Source organism: Meleagris gallopavo, chromosome 2 (genome assembly GCF_905368555.1).
Source record: "Meleagris gallopavo chromosome 2, MGAL_WU_HG_1.1, whole genome shotgun sequence".
NCBI lineage: Eukaryota > Metazoa > Chordata > Aves > Galliformes > Phasianidae > Meleagris > Meleagris gallopavo.
The window spans coordinates 43,860,684-43,883,003 of NC_139405.1; the positions used below are offsets into that span (position 1 = coordinate 43,860,684).

Below are 22,320 nucleotides of genomic sequence, written 5' to 3' on the forward strand. Positions count from 1 at the left end.
ACCACAGAATCACAGAATTACAAAATCACAGAATGGCCAGGGTTGGAAGGGACCTCAAAGATCATGAATCTCCAACCCCCCTGCCACATGCAGGGCCACCAACCTCCCCATTTAATACTGGGCCCATTTAATACAGACCAGACTGCCCAGGGCCCCATCCAACCTGGCCTTGAACGCCTCTAGGGACAGGGCATCCACAACGTCTCTGGGCAGCTGTTCCAGCACCTCACCACTCTCTCTGTAAAGAACTTCCTCCTGACATCCAACCTAAATCTTCCCTCCCTCAACTTAAAACCATTTCCACTTGTCCTGCAGTTATCTACCCTTTCAAAGAGTTGATTCCGCTCCTCTTTGCAGGCTCCCTTTAGGTACTGAAAGGCCGCAATGAGGTCACCCCGCAGCCTTCTTTTCTCCAGGCTGAACAAGCCCACTCCCTCAGTGTGTCTTCGTAGGGGAGGTGCTCCAGTCCCCTGATCATCTTCATGGCTCTTCTCTGGACCCTCTCCAACAGCTCTCTGATGAGTCCTGTGCAATCAAGATTAGTCATGGTCACTAACAATCTCTAAAAATTTAGGCATTACAATCCTCCCTGATAGGATACTATGTTGTTCAATAGAGAATTTTCCCATTTATGTGTGTTTTCTGTTCTTGCATAATGATGACTGTTATTGCAAATTCAGTCACCCTTGCTTTGTTAGATGACCAATTGAGTAGGCCTCAAATTATATTCTTCCTTTCTTAGCCAAATTGTGTTGTGCATGTGCATTCAATTAACTTTATTAGTCTTCAGAAATTCTTGAGCATTCAGTAATGATTCTTCACAGGTGCTTTTTGCAGTCAAATTTAATATAACTCATTTTGGGATATTACAAGATGCCTGTTGACTACCTTCTTTCAACTGCGCCACACTTGTCTATTCAGTTAATACTGTCATTTAGAGCCAAGTAGTCCATTAGTTCTTTATCTTCTTGATGCCTGAACAGAAACACACTTATATTTGATCTTGGTCTGCTCAGCTGTCTGCTTGATTTAACCCATCTTGGATCAATAAATACATTTACATATCTATTAATTTGAAATGCTTTAGATTAAAGTTGGCCCTTTATAAAATACATTGTTCTTCTAATATTTGTTTAAAGATGGAAGAATGAGTAATGAGTACAGAAAGACAGAGCAGTACAGCTGAGGAATATACTTTAGTTGTGCATTGGGATGCTTTGCTTTTTCCCAGCTAAAATTTTTCTAATTTTTCTTCAGCAAACACTATAAAATAAATCATCAAAGGATTTAATAAATTTACCAAACGATGGAACTATCTGTAGACAATTAGAACAAAGAAATAAATATTTCAGTTAGCATTGAATTTTAGGTACACATAAATGAAGTCTAAAATTAAACAAATAAAAAAGTAATTTAAAACATTATGATTTATGCGCTGAAAGTCTTTGAGTTGAGCATTGAATTCTTTGAAAAATGTGCCAGAGAAAATCTGTATTTCCAAATTGAGTTGGTTTGATCAATGTTGGAGAAGCCCCGTAGCCCACTTTTTGAAAAAGATGATGTCCATTTTATATGCTGGGGTTGAATTTCTGTGCTCTGTTCTCCAGAGGCCAGTTTTGCACTCACACGAAGTCAAGCTGATATTGCACATTAACTCTGAGGCTAAACAAGGTACTCACTTTCAAAGTAGCATCATCCTCAAAGTAACATCAGGTTCATGGCTGAGCATGTGACAAACTTTAATTGGAAAAGTCATCTGATTTTATTACATTGTCACCATAAACACATCTGTAGGATTTTTTTTCTTCTTTCTAAAGATAATGATGGTCTAGTGACTGAAGCTGAAGTGAACTGGGACCCAGAAGTTGTGTGTTTAAAGGCAGGGTTCCCAAAGGACCATTTATAACTCACTCACTTTGTCCCGTGCCTCAGTTCTTTCTCTATAACACTGAGCTGGCATTTATACTATGAGAAAAATCATTATGGTTTGGGACATGCATACATTTGGTGTGAATGAAGATTACTGATATCTAAGGACTATGTTTAAAACAAAGGCTATGCTGGAATGAACAAATCAGAAAGGTATTGTAAGGAAAAATATAACCATGCACATTTTTATTGTTGTTTGAATACCATCTAGTTAATTCCATCTTTTGTTAAACATTTATGCTAAGATCATTTCATGAGAAATGATGAAGATCATTTTGTGAACATCATATAATGAGAAAATCTGTTGGAATTTCAGCAAGTATCTTCCAATTATTTATTTACATGGTGATAAATGAGGCTTATTAGAGGATTATGTATATACTGAATTATAATTTATAAATATATTGTACATTGTGGTGAATTATAAGAAAGTAGTATCAAATTCATTTTGACATTTTATTTATTAAAATTAGCTTTTAGACTGAGGACAATATCACTCTAGGTAGACTAGAGAGTTTACACGAAGTTGATCCCAGCCCGTATCAGTTAGCATGTACATACACTGTACTCAGTGAAGTGCCATGAACCTTTGAACTGTAGTTTATTCATTGAGGTATTAAAATGTACAAGACTATGTTCTTGAAGATAATTGCTGGAATGTGCCACATGATCTGAAGGTGGTTTGGCTAGTAATTCCTATCTTCCAAATATGCCTTTTGAGTTTGGAGGGAGTAAGAGATATTTCTGGTCAAGTGTAACGTGTTAATTGCCATTAATCAGATGTCAGAGCAGGTATATGATATTTCAGGACATGTTAACAAGGGCAGGATTCATCTAAAACCAGTTTTTTTAAGTTGGAAAACATTAAGTTACATTGAAAGTAATTATTTGACTATGAATGTAGCCTAGGTGAAAAGTGCTTTTGTGAAAGTAAAAGTTTAAATGCATCAAACACTCTGATGAACAACTGTTTAAAGTTTTGCATGGCTAAAGCTAACTACATAGAAACTCATCAACTGTCCTTGTATCTAATAACGTTTCCACTGTATATACAATTTGCTGTAATGTGCACCTATTTCTTTTAAGTGATCCAAGGTCATAAAAATAAGGTCATATTTGTCAAGTTAAAGTTCAATATGACTTTGAAGAATAATGGTTTTTTTCAGACGTGAGGAAAAGCTTTTGTGTCTGAAAGCTTGCCTCGTCTTTACCTATCTTTAACAGTCTGTAGGCATCCTGTCTCCCTCAAACTCTGTCAGTATTATATCTTTAGACTTTCAGTACAACAGGATTTTTGTCTAGGTTCCCTCTGTAGCAAGGGGAACTGATGCTGTGCAGTTACTAAGCTCTCTGTTGATCTGAGAAAATCTAGAGAAATAATTTAAATTAGATGTTTCACTTTTGGATACGTAAAGTTAAGAAATATAGTTTCAAAGTACTGTAGTACTAAATTGCTTTCTACACTATTCAAGGTTAGTAGTTTTCAAGACAGAGTGAGCATGCTTGCTGATTTTAGAGCACTCAAAAATGTCTTTTTAAAATAGGAAACTCATCTCTCTTTAACTGTGATGTAGCTCCACTCATTCAAACTCATAATATATGCAGTGTTTACCTGCAAGAGCTATTTCACATTAAAAAAATTAAAGCTACAACCTGTATGTACACACATGTCATCTCCAAGTACATATCATTTCTCTAGACAGATATTCCATTCTGAATATTTTATTATTATTATTTTTTTTATTATGCATATTATAAGGAAAAAAGGAGCTTGTCAGTTGAGTAAATTTATATTACCACATGCATGATAATTTTTAAATCCCACATTATCTACTGTATATGCCTACTAGACTTCTGCACTGAATAAAGAGAAATCTTGGGACAGTCAACAATTTTGCAAATGCATGTTATTTACATAATACTTTTCAGAGAAGTATGCACAATATTTTCAAGATCTGTTTGTGAATAGTGTTAATTAGAAAGGCAATTTATCTTCTAATTGACTCTAAGATTCATTATTATCCACTGTTTTTTCTTTGTTCAGAGATTGTGGCTGAAGAGAATTCTGGGAATATCTCTTTAGTCAATGTAGACATAGCATTAGAAGTCCATGCATGTTGTTGTTTAAGGGGCTAAATCATGTTTTCCCTACATTAAAGGTCTATATTTATATTACTTTGAATATCAAAGAAATTTTGGTTTGCGTATGTTGTGAATATTTTTGGAAGAAATACTCCTCCATTCTCACTATTTTTCTCTGAGTTATCTCAGTGATCATTGTGAATTAGAACTCATACCTCTGGAAAAGTTTAATCTTGAGTTATAGCTCCCAACATGCAGATTTATGTACTTGAAATACTGGTTAATGATACTTGTAACTATAGTCAGGTTATTTGATATTGTGATTCAGAAAAAATTCAACAATTGGCTTTATTTGGATCTTATTTTTACTTCTTCACTTTACATACTTTGTCCTGCTTTGCAGCATGGTAATTAAATTCTACGTAAATTAATCTACATAAATTACTTGAAAAACTACTTATTGTCCTTATTTAATGTAAAGAGCATGCAATCTATTTTAAAAGTTGGATATGTTTTATCTTCTATTGAGAAAAGAAAGAAATGAGAAGGATCGCTTTGGCTCATGCCCCTCTTTCTGGATCTGGTTTCAGAAGGGTAACTTGTTTTTGACATTCTAACTTTGCCTTGCTTTTGGAATGGCAGTTAGGCACACTCCCTAGATTCTGTAGATAATGGAAAGGGAAGCCTGAAAATGTACATTTATGCAGCTTGCCTAAGGAAAAATACGTAATGATTGCTATCACCCTCTTACTGGAGAGAATGATCATTCTGACAGACACAATTGCTACCCCAACATTTCTGTTAACGTAAGGATTGATTTTGTCCTTAGGCATGATTTTGAGGTCTCAGTGGTACTGCTGAAGCTTTTTGTTTTCCTTGTAGATAACTGTTTTGCTTCTTTCATGCTTGGCATTACTAAATATGTTTCAAAAACATAGGAATTAAAACCAAAAAGATGCTGCAAGAAACTGTATTTCTTTGGATTTACCTCAACTGACATCATCTTTGTGGTCCTCCTCTAGACTCTCTCCAGAAATTCCCTGTCTTTCTTGAACTGAGGTGCTCAGAACTGTACAAGTTCTGGCCTCACCAGGGCAGAATAGATGGTGGGGATCACCTTCCTCAACCTGCTGGCCACATTCTTTTTAATGTACTCCAGAATACCACTGGCCTCTTGGCCACAAGGGCACACTGCTTGTTCACGGTCAATCTATTGTCCACTGGGACACCCAAGTCTTTCTCTGCAGAGCTCCTTTCCAGCAGGTTATCTCCTAACTCATACTGATGCATGTAGATATTCCTCCCCAGGTGTAGGATTCTGCATTTCCCCTTGCTGAACGTCATCAGGTTCCTCTCTGCCCAGCTCTCCAGTCTGTCCAGTTCTCACTGAAAGGCAGCACAGCCTTCTGGTGTGTCAGCCACTTCTCTCAGCTTCAGATCATAAGGAAATTTGTTGAGTTTGCGCTCTATCCCTTCATCCAGATCATTAATGAAAATGTTGAACAGGACTAGGCCCAGTATCAGCCCCTGGGGAACACCGCTAGGTACCAGGCCTCCAACTAGACTATGCTCTGCTGATCACAACCCTCTGTGCTTTGCCGGTCAGCCAGTTCTCAATCCGCCTCACTATCCACTCATCTACATTTACTAAGCTTACCTACAAGGGTGTTATGGAAGAGGGCGCCGAAATATTTTTACATCATTGTAGGTTATTATTAGTGTGATGACATGTATTTTTAGTTGGGGAAGATTCTAGAACAGGATTATTTGAGTACTTGGCTTGTACTACATTATGTCATAAAGCTTCAATTTTATTTTCCTACGATATGCATTTGTCCTTAGATAATCAGATAGCTCGGAATGATTTGGTGTGATAGCTGAAGAAAACATCTGTAATCTCTTCTGATAATCTAAGTATTTATTTTTAAAGTTAATTTGATATTTCCGATGATAGACAACTACATAAATTCCTAGCACAAAACATATCTATTTTTGAAGAATTATGTGGTAGCTTATTATGCATAATATGTAACTCCAGAGTAGGGGTTTTATGTTTTCTTTAAAGAAGCTGGATATTAGTGCCATAGGTCAGCAGATAATTAGATAACTTACACCACAACTCATAGGGACAATTGGAAATGTTAATTTTTCAGGTGTCCAATATACTGTGTATGCAGATAAAATTAACAAATAGATAGCTGCATGTCACTTCCCCAGAGTTAGTTTGGTATTGCTATGATTTATTTCTGCAAACAGTTGCCTGGAAACACCACAGTTACTCCCTCGGTTATGACAAGGATTGAGAGCTGGCTGATCATTCGCCTGCTTGAATAAGCCTGTTTTGTCACAAAAGGCATGCTTCCATTATCTAGAAACAAAATGTAAGATGGCAAAATTTTTTCAAGCAAGAAATTAAAATTTACTTCTTTGTGATCAGGATTCCCGATAAGTCATCATTTTAATGTATGCTTTGCCTTAGGAGAAAAAACTGACAGGACTTCAACTTACTCTGTTATGATGTCTTGAACAAAGCAACGCTACTTGGAGAACAAGACCTGTTCCAATTACAACCACAGTTAATTTGATCAATTCTTACGCTGATAATTCACTGAAAATGACTCATCCTAGCATCACTTATTCAGTGACAAGACAAGAGAATGAAATAAGTCTCCTGATACAACTAAGGAACCAAAGGTCGCATTTCAATATTGAGCTTGTTTTCACTTCTGTTCTCTGTAGTTTATGAACTTCTGACTTTGTTATTTAGCATGTGTGATATATTGATCAGTAAAGTTTTTTTTTTTTTTTTTTTTTTTTTTTTAATTCATAGCACTGGAAAAACAAGTAAGGCTAGAAACAAGCATTTCTTATATCTTATTTGCAGTGTTAGAAAACAATTCTTCAGATACAATTTATCATTTGTCTTTCCCAGGAAGGAAGACTTCTAGACGTTCAGCTTTATTCAGTATGGGTAAATAAATGAGCATTTTCCTTCAAGCACAGAAAACTGTTCCTTGTTTGAATCCTAACCAGATTCTTTTTGATATTCCAGAAGTTAAAGGTTTAATATTTAATACCAAATTTATTTATTTAAAGCTTTAAGACATTACATGGGTTTTTGTGTTATCAGAGCAATAAAACTTAAATAACAATACCTGGGGAAATTAGACTTTGCAGAGTAGGGTATTTTCAATATTTCAGCTGCATCACAACATGATTGTGATTCTCAGTACCTATTGGTATAATACACTCACTATCATGACACTCGGCATCCCCCAGTAACCAGGAAGAAACACATGCATTGAGAGTCAGCTGAAGACCACTGCTACCTCTGAAGCACTGTTCATTTACTGTATCATTTTTTTTATTCTGTGTTTGATTGTGATGCATATCTACTCCTACCCATACTGGTATGGCACATGCAGGAAGAGGTTTGCACTCTTTGAATTTAGTCAGGGACGAATAGTAGCTAGTCGATCCACTCCGTGGAAAAACCATTTGATTCACTGAATTGGTGCACTTAAGTTACCCACTGAGCTGATATAGCAATTCATATAGGCCAAATACCACCCTCTGGTCCTCTGTATTGAGCTAAGTTCGGCCTTCTTTGAGCTGTCATTAGTCATCCCAACATCCTTCCCTGAGCTTCAGGAGCACATTATCCTTAGCCACCTCCCCTGAGTGTTCATCTATCATAGGTATTCAGTGATTCATCACAGTTGCTTTAAAGTTAATATCTATCTATCATTACCATTTTATGAAAGTCTTTGCAGGAAATCTTTCCTTCAACAAATCAAGCTATCATCTTAGAGCAGTCAGTGAGTGCACACATGAACACAACAGGGTGTAACTGCAGTGGATTGCAGTGATTGTTCACTACCTTACAAAGTCCCCAGAGAAGCTGATGCTAATCACCAGGGTGATTCAGTCTGAACACTGATGTGAGATGCATTGCAAATTGGACTAAAAATATATGGTGAATTCTTCTGGGTAAATATTATATTCAAGGATTATATATATATTATTATAAATATATAAATATATAAATATATATAAATATATAAATATATAAAATTATATATTTTATATATTAATTATATTTTATATATATTTATAATTATAAAATATTATATACAGTATTATATAAAACAGATAAATAACATCATAATTGAATACAAAACCACACAGTTGTCATTCAGAAGCCATTCTTGAATTCACATTGGTCTGCCAAAGTGTTTTGTCAGAAGGTTTTACTTCATGATTCATGAAATGGGCAAGGAAGTTCTCATCTTCCTTTTGTCTAAAAGCACAGGGAATGTAAGATACAGAATTGTCTTTCACACAGAGGACTCAAATACAGAAGTATATTTTGACTAAAAACATCTGTGTGAAGTAATGTGGATTAATCTATGTTTTCATCTTAATTTCATCATAGTTTTGCTTGATATTAAGGAAATATTATTTCAGACTTTTTTATTACAGCATACTTGCATATTTTTTGGAGTATAATTTGGAAAAGATTTTTTTTATATCCCAAGTAAATAATAGAAGCATACAGATAACATTTGAATGTGAGCTCTTTCAAATATGGTTCACTGACTGCCAATATTCACCAGTAAGTTAAAATGTATCCCTTCCAGACTACTCAACAGAAAGATGATGAATAGATATTCTTAACAATCTATATCTTATATCTTTATCTATCTATCTATCTATCTATCTATCTATCTATCTATCTATCTATATCTTATCTTCTCATATCCTTGAGTAATATCCTACCTCAGCATTGACAAGCAGGCTACTTCCTCTTTTTTTTTTTTTTTTTTCATTTCACTTACATTCCTTTGCTTTTGTAAGTAGCAACAGGATTACATTATAATTGTATTACATTTCTTACGTAATACAAGGTTGTATGTCTGTATCGTATCTGTCCAGAAAATGTGTCCTCCAATCTGAAAAGAAAAAAAATACAATTACAGGTGGAAGGAATTAATCCTGAATTGGGATGAAGAGCCAATTTTTGAGTTCTTGTTTTAAATTTTGAAAGTCAAATTTACTTTGAAAGAAGAAAAAAAAGTTATTGGGGAAAAAAAAAAAAAGAGAATGTTATATATAGATTTCCTGAAATAGAATTCTTAATGCATGGAAGTTTTCTAAAATATGGCAAAAATCAATTAGTTTATCAAAGTGCCAGTTCATCTGACAGTCCCATAATATGCTTTCACTTGCTATATTAAATATTATTCTAATACTTGGATCAGGTATTTACTATATTCCCTCGGATATTCGTGACTGAATCTGTAATATTCTAGTTCTTTATCAAGTACCCATTGATATGCACTTTAAAAAATATTTTTTTATAAAGCCATAGACTAATACCATATATTTTAATATGCTTAAAATCTCATAAATCCATATGAACATCTCACAGACTTGAGAAAAGAAAAATACAAGAAAATTATATTAAAAGTTCCTATAAGTGATTATTTTGAATATCTTAATGAACTAACAATGCTTTCTGAAAAAAAGTTATGATTTCATGTTTATAATTATTTATAATCTGTGAGCCAAATATTTATATGATATATTCTAAAACATCCAAAGTTCTTTACTGTCTACCAGATGGTAATAGTATAGCAAAATAATTTTATATTTTTAATCCTACATTAGTGGTATAATGTTAGTTGAATAAATTTTTATACTGAAATCAAATATCTTCTGTTCTATTAACTAAGCTGTGATCATTTTTTGGTGGGTTAAGTATGAATAAATACTCTTTTATTCCTTAACAAGATAGGAATCATTTACAGCTTTGGACAGTTTGTGATCCAGTGAGAATTGAAGAGGTTGTCCATAACTATCTAGGGATCCGTTTACACATCCTAGTCTGTCCTTCAGTAGAGATGTGGTAATGTAATGTTCTGCTTCTGGATGGTAGCATCCATGGAGCAGCCACTGTATCAGTCCCCCCAACATATGTGAATGAACCTTGTGGCTCTTGATCATCAGATGTTTCTGCAATGTGGTTCATGAGGTCAGAATATTTCATACTATATAAACAGTATTGCTTTGGTTCCAGTTTTAAAATAATGGTTTCTTGCATAATTATTCTCTGAGTCTCTAGTTCTTATTTGTGTGCTTAAATAGAAAAGAAATTTAATGGAAATCTCAAAATTATCAGAAGACTTTTCTTTTTATAATATTTTGTGACAAAGAACTTTTAGTACCATTCATTTAGTGAATTCTGTATGGAGCTAGACTGGTCTATTTCCTTTGCATACCACTCAAAAATATTCAGCATCTATTATTTTGGAAGTTAGCATTGTGTTTTTCACCTTGCACTTTTTTTAGCGTAAGTGCTTATGTTTCTCACAAGAGTGCAAAGTAGTGCAGCATTCCTCCAACAATTAAGGCTAGCATTTATGAGTAAGACCAAGTGATATCTAGTGTTAGTGCCCAGGCCTGCCTCAGTACCATTAGTGTAGAATAGGAAGCTAATGCCCCTCCTTGGTTTGATGAGCTTTCTAAATCCAGAAAGATCTGTTTCAGTGTTTAACCTTTCTCCTAATACAGACTCCTGAGATTTTCCTGTTCAGGCGAAACTCTTCCTCCAAAGCTGCAACATAAATAGTGACACATTACATTGGGCCTACCTTCTTCTAATGGCACCTCCAAGTAGTAATGTGGAGCAATGTTCTGGTCTGTTGAAGTATTATGCAAGCATTATTATTATTGTTGTTATTATTAGCCATTAAATCAGTTGAACTGCAGAATTCTAGGTTCATGGTTTATTTGGGTAATAAAAAGACCTAGAATTTCTTTACTATATTTTTCATGTTATCTTTTACATGTTGATCAGCAGTTATCCTGTGAGTGTTTTCTGGATGCAGGCCTCAGGCTTCTGAAGTCTCCTGGACCTTCCTGCTTTTTCAAGCAAAGATTTGCCACTTTGCTAAATCAGGATGTTTGCTCTTTTTTACAAGGCATATATTTCTACTTGAGTCCTAACTATTTTTGAGATGAAAGGGTTTAACATTATTTCATGGATAAGCCAGAGCACCACTACTGAAGATTTAAGATATCCCAAATCCACCAGTTTCCTAGATTTAGCTCCAGGATCCTATAACTTCCTGTGAAAATCAGAAACCTTTATAATTTTAGAAATTCTTCCTACCTCTCACTAAGAAGTGAGGCTTAGGAGAGAAAAGCACATAAAAATGCTAGTTTCAGAAAGGTAAAGTTCCCTTTTTAATCTGATTTAATACACTTTAGGTTTCTCTGCTTGTTGTAAGTAATATCCTCAGAGAAGTAATTTATCATGGCAATGAAACTGCTTCACTAACATAGTATAACTGTTTAATTGCTGCTGCTGTTTCAATTACATTAATCACAAGCAAAAAAAAAAAAAAAAAAAAAAGCCAGATAACTCTATTTTGGCAAATTTAAAGAAGTAACCTTCCCATTAAAGTGACTTATGTTAATTACCTAGAAGTCATGAGACGTGCTAGGTATACTGGATTTTTTTTTTTTCTTTTTTTCAAGAAAGGAAATAAGGCTTTCATCTACTCGACAATTAATATTTGCAATTTTGCAATTACCACCATATGTGGTACCATAAATAAACAATGGCTCGAAGTATTTTGCATGTAATTTTGTTGCAGATGAAAATTCCTTTCTCCACTATGAGAAATATTATTTCTCATTTACAAAAATTCCAAAAACCAAATAGTGTGGTTTGACATTTGACATTATTTTCTTTTTTACAATTCATTTTGGTTTCCCTTTTCTCTCTGCTCCTCTCTCAATCTGATTTCACTTTCCTAAAAACTGGTTACTTAATTACAAATCTCGTGTAAATAATCATGGAATCATAAAAAGGTTTGGTTTGAAAGATCATTTAGTTCCAATCGCTTACTGCAGACAGAGTTGCCACCCACTAGTTCCTGTTGCTCAAAGCCACATCCAGCCTGGCCTTTATCAGGGATGGGGCATGCCCAGCTTCTTTGGACAACTTGTTCCAATGCCTCGCTACTCTCACTGTATGCTCTAGCAGGTCCATGTCTAAATAGAGTGGAAAGGAACAGATCAGAACTTTGCTAACTTCCACTATATCTGAAATCATCACAGAGTTTGTAATGTCAATACACAGCAAAGGAACAGATATGTTAAAATCCTTCAGTTTTATTTCTAGAAACTTCATTTACTATCTACTAGACTCAGTATTTCTGATCTGCTGGTGTCATATTTCCACCATCTGCTTTTATGAAATTATGAAAGTATCATTGGCTGCCACTGAGTGGCCCTTTGCTGTGCAGTCAATCACAGACCAGAATAAAATTGCATAATAGACCATAATTTCCTGCCTGATAATAAGCTGAGCCTTATGTGCTAGGAGATTTCCTTAGAGCTAATTGACAAATGCACTGGCACAAGAAGTGATTGGTTGCAGCTGCGAGCCTGTTTGTATCAGAAAGAAAGGAAATCTTGAGAAGTGTTGAGTTGTGTATGAAATTGAAATGGATCTTCTTATAGGAATATTCATAGTTAGAATGAAAAAACTGCTTTCAGCAAAAAGGGCTGCCTGTTATTTTAGGCCTCAAAATGGGTTTATAAATGAGCAAGTCTCATAGAAGACTAAATGTGCTCTTGGAGCATAATTTCTCCTGACAAAAGGAACAGTCCAAAAGCATAACTTAATATTGACTTACAATCTTTTCTTTTAGAGAGCTAAAAGACTTGATCAGAACCAAGTGAATCATAACACTTGGTCTATTTTTACAATTAAGATATATTCCCTTGTTTTAAATTGTATTTTCTTCAGATACCTCAGTAATGATGCTGCATTTGTGTCTTCCACTTATGGAAATAAGGTATACAAAACAAGATTTTTGCAAAAGAATATGCAGTTCTGTGGTACACAGATATATATTAGTAGCACTGTTACCTGTTGTCAAAAGTTAGATGATGCTGTACCTACTGCCTCCCACTAAGCTTCAGCTTTTCCAGTGTAAGGCAGAATATACACCATCTACAGAAAATCACATGTAATCAAATGTAGATTTATTTTTTCCCTTGTTGAAAAAATTTAACTTCATATATTATTAATGAAAACTGTGGGTTTCCATTTATTTGGGGAAAATTTTATCTAAGAAAAATGAAATTGATAACTTAATTGTTTTAAATAAGCTTTCACTTAAGTAAAGAGAAAATGATTCATACCATCTTTATGAACTCAGCTATTTTTTTGCATTTAATTTATGCAGATCTTGCTTTTGTCAAAAATATTTTAGATCATTTTCGTTAATACTCATGAAATGAAACACACTTACAAAACTTTTGGCTTCAGTGCATTACATTTGCTAATGTAAATGTGCTTTTCCAGGAAAGTTACGGCTTAAACTAGGTGTAGTGGTTTAATGATCCTTATATGGCAGAGAACATACTCTTAAGTTGTGTTACAACTTAGCTCTACATGATCTTCACTATTTGGTGTGCATACCTGTAATATATACGCACAGAAAATACACTTTAGCTGTGCTTTGAGTTGAAATAAAAAAAAAAAAAAAACACCTACAGAAACCCCACAACAACCAACCACGAAGCAAAGTCTTGTACAGTATCTGAAATGTTTTGCCATTTTTATTCCGCTGTACTCAGCTGATGTACTATATGCATCACAAGTTATTAATCTGAGGACTCCTACTGTATTTAGACATTTCTTATGATTTGGAGTTTTTCTTATTTGTAACAGGATGTGATTCCTGTGTCCAGTAAGCATTTTCTTTGTTCACTGACTATTGGAGTTCCAACTTACATCCTACTCAGCAAGTTCATATCTGCTTCTCAGTGAAGGATTTCACTCTGAACAAAAATTATAAAATTCAGAAATTGAGATTCTATACATATGCATATATATTAAATGTACATATGTATCTTTGCACATACCAGTTCGATACATTTAATATTATAAAGAGGTGATTATAAATTATAGTACAGAGTGTATTTTGAATAGGTACAATAAATGTCTTTGTTCAGCTAATATGCTGAGTTCATACAATTTTGATGCAATTCTGGGATATTTGAAAAGTGTTTCTTTTTTCTAGCAAACCAGCAGTTTTACAGTAGGAATGACAGATTATTTTTGGCAGTCAATTCAGGTCATATGTTTATGCCTGACAATAGTGGTTGCTGTGTATTTTCTTGTGGCAAGGACTTAGAAGTATTTAATGTAAGATTATTTACTTGTGAGGTAGATAGCAAAAACAGGTGTTAAAAAAGAGAGGAAGAGCTCTGAAAAACTTCAGAAAGAAGAAAATTATCTTTGCAATGTGGCAAATCCTCAAGCTTAGCTACAAGAACCGTTTTGGTCTTTTTTCTTCCTCTGTAAGTCAGAAGAAAAATGGGATGTGCATTTCTATCATATAATTGGAAGTTTCTTAGAAAACCCATTGATTTATACATCTCAATGTAAAGGGTTAATTCTAATTGTCATAACAGCAAATACCTAAGACAGTTTTGCTAAAGCTAGATTAATTGCTTGGGATTTTTATCTGACAATTAGGGGTATAATTTTGAGAATTAGAGAATTTGACTTAAACCTGTCAGACTAAAAGGACAATTAGGGTGAATTTCAAGCTACTAAAAAGTGATGTACATTTTGGAATAAAACACATTTTTCAAATGTTAAAAGGCAGGGGCATATTAAAATGACTTCAAAGCCATCAATGCATTCAGTATTCTGCCAACTATGAAGTCTCAGCAAGCTGCAGGGAGCTTTGAATTTAAGCTGCAGCCATTGTGCTCCATCCACACCAAGGAGGCAGGCAGTAGCACGGCCCCACAGAGAAGGTAGAAAGCCAAGTGCTGTAGAGCCACACAACAGTGCAGTGTCCATACTCAACACCTGGGCTTTGTAAGAACCCTGGTGCTTGGCTGTGCAGCAGAGTAGTAGCTAAGGGCTGCTAGCCACAGTCAGTCCTGCCTCACAGAACTACTACCAGCAGAGGAAACAGCCTAGCATTTTCAGGTGAATCTTTAGCTGAGCAGATACCATTTTGCTGAGCGCTCTACCACACCCCCTGCATTTCACCCTCTTCCCAACGGTTCACATGCAAAGAGTTTTGGAAACAACACCAAAAAAATCTCAGATGAGCACAGAAACAGACAACAAAGCCAGGCTGAATATAATAGCTACAGCCTTAGCAGTCAGAAGGCAACTTTCTTTGCACCAAGGCCTTAGATTGCTCAGCTGTGCCAGGAGGAGCAGAGTATGTCCCTTGTGCAAACCTAGTCCTGCCCACATCCACCTGGTCCCAATTACATCTCGATCAAGAAACAAGAGCCCACCTCCCACCTGTCTCTCTTGCACATTGGTGGTTTAGAACTTGAGCCACCTCCCCTGGATCTGCTATGGCTTAAGAGTTTTTGTCTTTATTTTTATTACTTTGTGACTTATCCTAGCAGTAGCCAGAGTGGGGCTGCTCTGTGGGGGTGTAATGTAGTGGAGAGCTTCAGGTGGAGGTGAGTGAAGCTGAGCATGTTGTGAGTAGCAGCCCAAGGATCCACAAGGACAGGGTACAATGTCAGGTCCTGTCAGAAAGCTGAGGTGGGATTATCAATGACTTGGTCTGAGCAAGGATACTGCCACTGTTCCCGGGGTAGAGGCTGACAGCCCAAGGGGGTGGGAGTGGGGGCTTGAACACGGTCAGCATAAGAAGGGAGAAGCTGGGGTTAGCTGTGTACCCAGGGCCCAGATAAGTATTTCCTTGAGCTGTTTTGTAGAGTAATCATACTTGCAAGTCTGTTACTGCTGCTGTAGTAATTTTAAAGTTGGGAGTATTGGTTTGGGGGAAATAGAAAGGGGAGCAGGAATATGCCTATGGTTTCAAAGAGTGTATGAAGAAGTAGATTAGGTTACCACTTAAAGGTGAGGCTCTGTTAAAGAGTGAAGCGTATTTATCTGCTGTAAAGGTGACTTTGTCATTGAAGCAGATTATTTGGGTAGGTACTTGAGGAGGACAGACTACAGAATGCACTCTTAAAATGGAATGCTTTGTGATTGGTCTATGATGTAATTTGGGCCTCTTGCAAAACAAATTGCAAAGTGATTGTAATGGTACTGGAATACAAAAAGAAAAGGAGTAAAATCCAAGAAAATTAGACATCAAAAAACTAAGAAATTTCAACGTTAGACCTGTAAAAACTGGGGGGATTAACCTTCTTTAGTAAGGGGCTAGAGGGAATGGCCTCAAGTTGTGCTATGGAGGTTCAGATTGGGTATTAGGAGAAACTTACTCTCTTTGAAATAGTGATCAGCCTCTGAAATGTGGTACTGAGGAAGGTGGTGGAGTTACCATTCCTGGATGTGTTCAAGAAATGTTTAGATATTGTACATGGTTTAGTGTGAAAATATTGGTGGAAGAAGGGAAGCAAAATTAGATGATCTTGGACGTATTTTCCAACACTGGTGATTCAGTGATTCTCTTATTTTTCCCGTCTGTCGTGAAGCTGGCTTCATTTCCTTTTTTGCAGTAACACAGGTGGCTGTATGACATGTAATTGGATTAACTGTGGCTGGTGCTGTGACAGCTTTTATTTCCTTGTGGTTTTTTGCCTGGTTTTGTTTGTAGTAGCTCTTGGAAGTCTGTATTTTTGTTTAACTTCTACATGTAGGTAGCTGGACATGTATGCTTTCTTTTGGATTTCTGGTCTTTTTTTTATCGTTTCTATCAGTTCCAATTGTAATATGGTTAAAAAATTTTACAGATATGTACAATAGCTGCAATTTAAATGTTGGTAATCCTTTGTCCTCTACTGGAAAAAAGAAAAACAACCCAAAACTAATGCTTAGGAAACTTCTTTCTTAGTGAAGTATAGCAGCTGTCACATTTAGCATGTGTTCATGTTAGTGAATCTTTAGCTGTCAAGAATTGCTTCTAGTATCTAACAGAATGTAGATGCATTAAGACAAATGTGTTAAATTTCTTGGGGAGCTGCAAATGAGAATAAATGTTAGAATGGAATCTCACTCTTGTGTTCCCCACCTTGCATTCCCTCTTACAGTCTTAAAGTGATTACAGTTGTTTTATAAGACTTACTTAGGTTTTTCTGACCCTCTTACAAATGCCATTGAACTCATTCATTCTTTGCAGAAACATAGGCCTATTCTTCCACAGGATGGGCAATTTAAAAGCAGCAGGAGTATGCGTTACATTTTTTAATGTAATACTTCTATTGGAGCAGCAAGCTGTAGCATATAGCTGGAAATATGTAGAGTTTAAATACTCTTACATATTCACAAGCACATTAAAGAACAGTGTGTGTGTATTTAAAATGAAACACGAATGTGACTCAGTTCTGTATCAAAGAAATTCATGGCTGCTTTGTGCTGACACAAGCAGCCACTGAATCAGGACAAAAATAGCTAGGCAAATAGAGTTTTTGAGAGACTTTTAAAGGAAGTGCCAGCATAATTGCAGTGCTCAGTTAGTTAGCTATGCATTCCTTGAACTTTAAAGAGAGTTTGGATATAGTAGAACTGAGTGAATCATTCACAGGAAATAATTTACTGGACAAATTTAGCTTGTCTTTTGGATTGAGAGGCATGCTTCATAGAACAAAATTAGGTTACTGTGAGAATTGCTGAATTTAAGTTTTTACACTGTGAAATACAGGAAAGCAAATACATGTGCACATATAGTTCTGGCAAAAAGATTTGGTAGGTGGGTTCCTGTCTGGGTTTAGATTACTTGGTAGTGGAAAAGAGGAAGAGAATAGAGAAGACTTAATCTGTTTGCTTCCTAGATTTCACTCAATACTGCATTCTGTGAGTGTTGTGTCTGTAAATGCAAATCCATGACACCTACAGGAGAACTGTCATACTATTTCAGAATCTTTTTAATACAGTATATTATTGTTTGCAACAGTGACCATAACCAGAGGCCTCAAGAAAGAGGACGAGGAAAGCTGATATTCTCACATCTCACGAATATTCTCCTAAAAGTTGGGGAGGGAGGCTTTTTCTGGTATCTGTTTATTTTACTGGCCTTGCAGTGGTTAAATTCCTCTTTGGCTTAGCATGTAACTTGAAGATGTAGGCCTCTAAGCTGAAAACCTATGTGCAAACTATTTTGTCCTCGCATATGTTATACTCTTCAGTAAAGAATTTCCTGAGCTGCCTATGTCATATACCAATTTCTCACACTGAGTCCAAGCTATGCATTTTGCATTTATCACTTCTCTGGCAGGGAGTTCCCAAGTGTGAGGAAACATTTCATTTTGTCTGATTTGAACCTAGCTCCTACAAGCTCAGCTTGATGCCCTCTAAATCTTACAGCAGAAGTAAATGCCCAGTCCCCACTCATCCCTTCCATGCCATTCATGATTTCGTACAAAACTGATAGCAGGTACAAATACAGTAATTATGAATACTCCCGTATGGCTCAGTCATAAATAGTTGTCTGAATAAACATCAATCATTTTTTATTTAAAGTGGATATAAAACAAATCAAATATAAAAATTTGAGTTGCTAATCAAGGAACACTTTTAAACTCTTTATGATATTCATTCAGCGCTAACTAGAATTAAAGATGCTTCTGTGAGACAATTTATCCTTTGCTAAGGAGAGAAATAACCTCACTAAGGATGAGGTTTTATAGACACTGTTTGATTACTGTGTTGCTTTCTGTGTGTGACTACATCATAAAATCATTTGTAAGGTGAAGGTAATTTACAAATTATCAGAGGCAACCAAAATAGTCTAGCTAAATGAGTTGCTCCTTACTACTTGTTTATGCTCTTCTGCTGTGGCTGTGAAGCTGGCTTACATTGCTGCGTTTTATTTTACAATTGCAGTGATAAAGGAGCCAGTGATGGCTCGAGAGGAGTGTGATCTCTGTCTATAGAGATATTGCTCCCTCAGCTTCTAACTCTTAAATGAGGGTGAGGAGGGGGGGATCCAGGCTCCACCCCCTTCCAGTTACTCAGGTGCTATCAATACAATGTTACTCATAGTTGAGCATTTTGAGCCTTCCGGGAAATGTGGGAAGTGTTCAATAATTGGAACTACTTTTGTCTTCTATTTTGCCCTTCACTTTTCAAACTGCAATCAAAATAAAATTCAAAATCCATTCACTTTTCTGAAAAATCCAAATATAAGAATTTCACATTTCAGTTGTTTCCAGAACATCTTTATATAGAAATCAAACCCAGTAACAAGATGTACTGAAGAGACTGTAACACATTGCAGGGCATATGTACTGCACTCCTCCTGACACAGCATTATGCAATCCTATCCTGTGTTTTAGTAAATTTAGAGAATACTTTCAAGTGCAAAACTCAAAATGTTGTATAATATATATAGATAGATAGATAGATAGATGCTCTTAATGATTATCCAGAAATAGTAAAATCTATATTAAAGATGTGAAATTACAAATATTTACCATGTTCATTGCTCAGCAAAAAATTGGCATCATTCACATGCTCTTAGAGCATTTGCCTCCTTTACAGTAGTCAGGTAGACTTTGTGTTTGGACAATCATTGATCGTGTTGTCAGTTTAAAAATAGTTTTCCTCAAACTGTATGAGCACTTTTGAATTTAAGCTTCTGTCAGTCATAAAAAATTCAAAGGAGTACATCTTCAGTTAAAACATTGCAGTGTGAATGGAAAATCTTTAAGAGGGATGGTTATTGCAGTCAATACCGAAACAGTTCAGATGTCAGGTATTCAGTGACTAATTGATACAAATGATTTTTATTGTTTTTATATTACTTCTTGCTAATCCCTCTGCTTTCTGCCAGTGAAGCTATTTATTGGCTGAAGCAGCCCACTGGAGTTGAGTGTACTGTTCATGCAGCCTCAGTGACTGGTATGGAGGTGGTCAAGCTTTTCCTGTTGCATAGTTCTTGTAGTCGTTCCCCTGGTCATGGGCTCAATGAGCACACTCAGCACCCTTGTGAAAAACAACTCTGCCAGCTGAATGGCTGTAAGCTCGTGAGTTTATTTGCCAGGCTTCTCAGGATATATAAACCAATCTCTGCAGCTCTAAAAATGATATGGCGAGTGTGGTAGTGATTTCCTGTACTGAAGGAACATGTTGGCAGGAGTTATGTACTGCAGATGTTTTAGTGAACTCTGAAAAGACCACAGTGTAATACAAAGACTTCCAAACATTTCTGCTAGTGTGTGATTTTTTTTTTTTTTTTTTTTTTCCTCCATCATTATCTTCCATAGAATTATATCTGTGGGGAACCAATTCGTGTGACCATGATCTACTGTGTAACAGTGAATTGTTTTTCCGAGTATTATTTAATATCTTAGCTCTAAAACTCAGTTTTCTGCATCTATTTGTTACATGCAGCAGGGAAGAGCACAAAGGGCACAAAGTGTACGTGCCCTGTGTCTGTTAAGGTTAGTTGTGGATCAAAAATCTGTTCCACAAATTATTGATTGATTGGACTGCTGCCTGGATGTGGGTCCCTTTTGGTTCTGATGGTTCTCTTCAATTTATAGCATTGCTGGGGGAAGCACATGGCTTTTGTTTATTGGTCACTAACTATTCTGTGATGGGAAATCCCATACGGTTCCTCTTTTCCAAATGATACACTAGAGTATTAATAGCTTTTTTCTTAAAATAGTCGGTGCTCTCTGAAATTGACAAATAAGCCTCTTGTAGTCACTGTAGTGCAGATAGGCAGTGAGAAATGTTTGCTTTAAAAGGTGTCTTCCCTTTTTTCAGTGTTTGTCAGGTTCAACTCCAGCCATGGTTTCCCGGTGGAGCTTGGGTTGGATGCCAGCATCCTCCAACTGAAGGAGGCAGTTGCGCAGCGACAGGGAGTTCCAGCTGACCAGCTGCGGGTGATTTTTGCAGGGAGAGAGCTCAGCAACGACTTAACGCTGCAGGTAAGCCTCTGTGGTAGCTTTGCTCCTGGACTGCTGCCAGCTCTGCTGCTTCTGCCTCTAATGCTGCCAATCTGACATTCATTCCTGAGATCTAATAGAATAAATAGTGCCTGGGGATTCCTTGAACTTTACTCCACACTGCTTCATTAATTCTGACCTTCTTAATTATGCATTAAAACAGCAAGCAGGAAGGATAGGGAAAGAGAGAGAATCCGAGAGAGAGAGAGGGTATAAGAGAGAGCTGTGCCTAGTGAATAAATGTTTACTGACTACAGAAGCAAGCCATGCACAATTTCTGTATCTGTTCAATTTTTATTATACTTATTCCATTTGAATCTTAATGAAGAAGGATGTGAATAAATTGCTTGAGATCAGGCTGCACGGTCAGCACATTCTGTAGAATTTGTAACCCAATTGTGACCCCTGGAGGATAGCTACAGGGCTGCTGCTGCTGTTGTGAATGCTGCCGCATGCCATATGCAGGTGAACGCACTGCTGAAGTGATAGTTCTACTTCAAAAAGCCTGCCGGAAGTGTGCTCCAAACCACCAAGCCCATAAATGTGTGAAACTAAGAGCAACAAGGAGTGTGGAAGAATGGCTATAAGTGGGTATCTGAATTTCAGCTCCTCAAGGTTAGGTAGCTGTTCAGTTCAGTAAGTGCAGAATTGTTCATCTGTGATGAGCTGTAGTAAGCATGAAAATTTACGTTCAATTTTCTCTTCCTTGTTCTCTTTGCTACTCTTCTCACCAATGCCACAGTTGCTTTATCAATGTTTTTATTTATTCTGTGAGTAGTGAATGTGAATTTCAGAGTACGTTCAGTAACAAGTTACCACAAGATCACACATCTAAGGCATTTAGGAACATAGGGAAACCTAAAGGCCTTTGAATAGAGTGTACTTGAATTTACTGACTTAATGAAACTGCTATCCTTCTGCAGTTGTATCAAAATAACAGATGATCTCTCTTACTGCAGGTGATTATATAAAAGATCCTTCACAGGCAAAAGTGTTTCATATTAATTGGCAGCCATGTTTCAGAAGTATTTCTGCAATTAAAATGGATGCTAAGTCTGGGTACAGAAGGTCACTACCGTGTTAATGACCCGTCCTGTTTCTCTGTGGTTAAGATCCTTATTATTTTACTAAAGGTTTTAGGGTGTCTTAGGACAAAAAAAAATACAGAAATATGAATCGTTGTCAGTCTGCAGTGCGTAACCTCTAGATAGTTTTGATACATATGTTTGTGGTGTAAACTGCGGAATGTTTCACTTATATTTTTATGCTTATTTTTCACATATAACAATAAAAATAAGTACAACTTGTAGAAGTTGTCAGATGCCAGTTCCTAGATCCAAGTGTCTGTGTTATTCTGTCCTAAGCTTCTGAACCACCTAGTGTTTC

General features: G+C 36.1%; 1 protein-coding gene across 1 annotated transcript in view; it reads left to right on the top strand.

Moving 5' to 3' along the window:
- PRKN (parkin RBR E3 ubiquitin protein ligase) overlaps positions 1-22,320 on the top strand; it is a 681,807-nt gene that overhangs the window by 99,911 nt on the left and 559,576 nt on the right. The window contains exon 2 of the mRNA XM_085216933.1: positions 20,753-20,916. Within this exon, the coding sequence (XP_085073059.1) occupies positions 20,753-20,916 (164 nt within the window). The remainder of the gene's footprint in view (positions 1-20,752; positions 20,917-22,320) is intronic.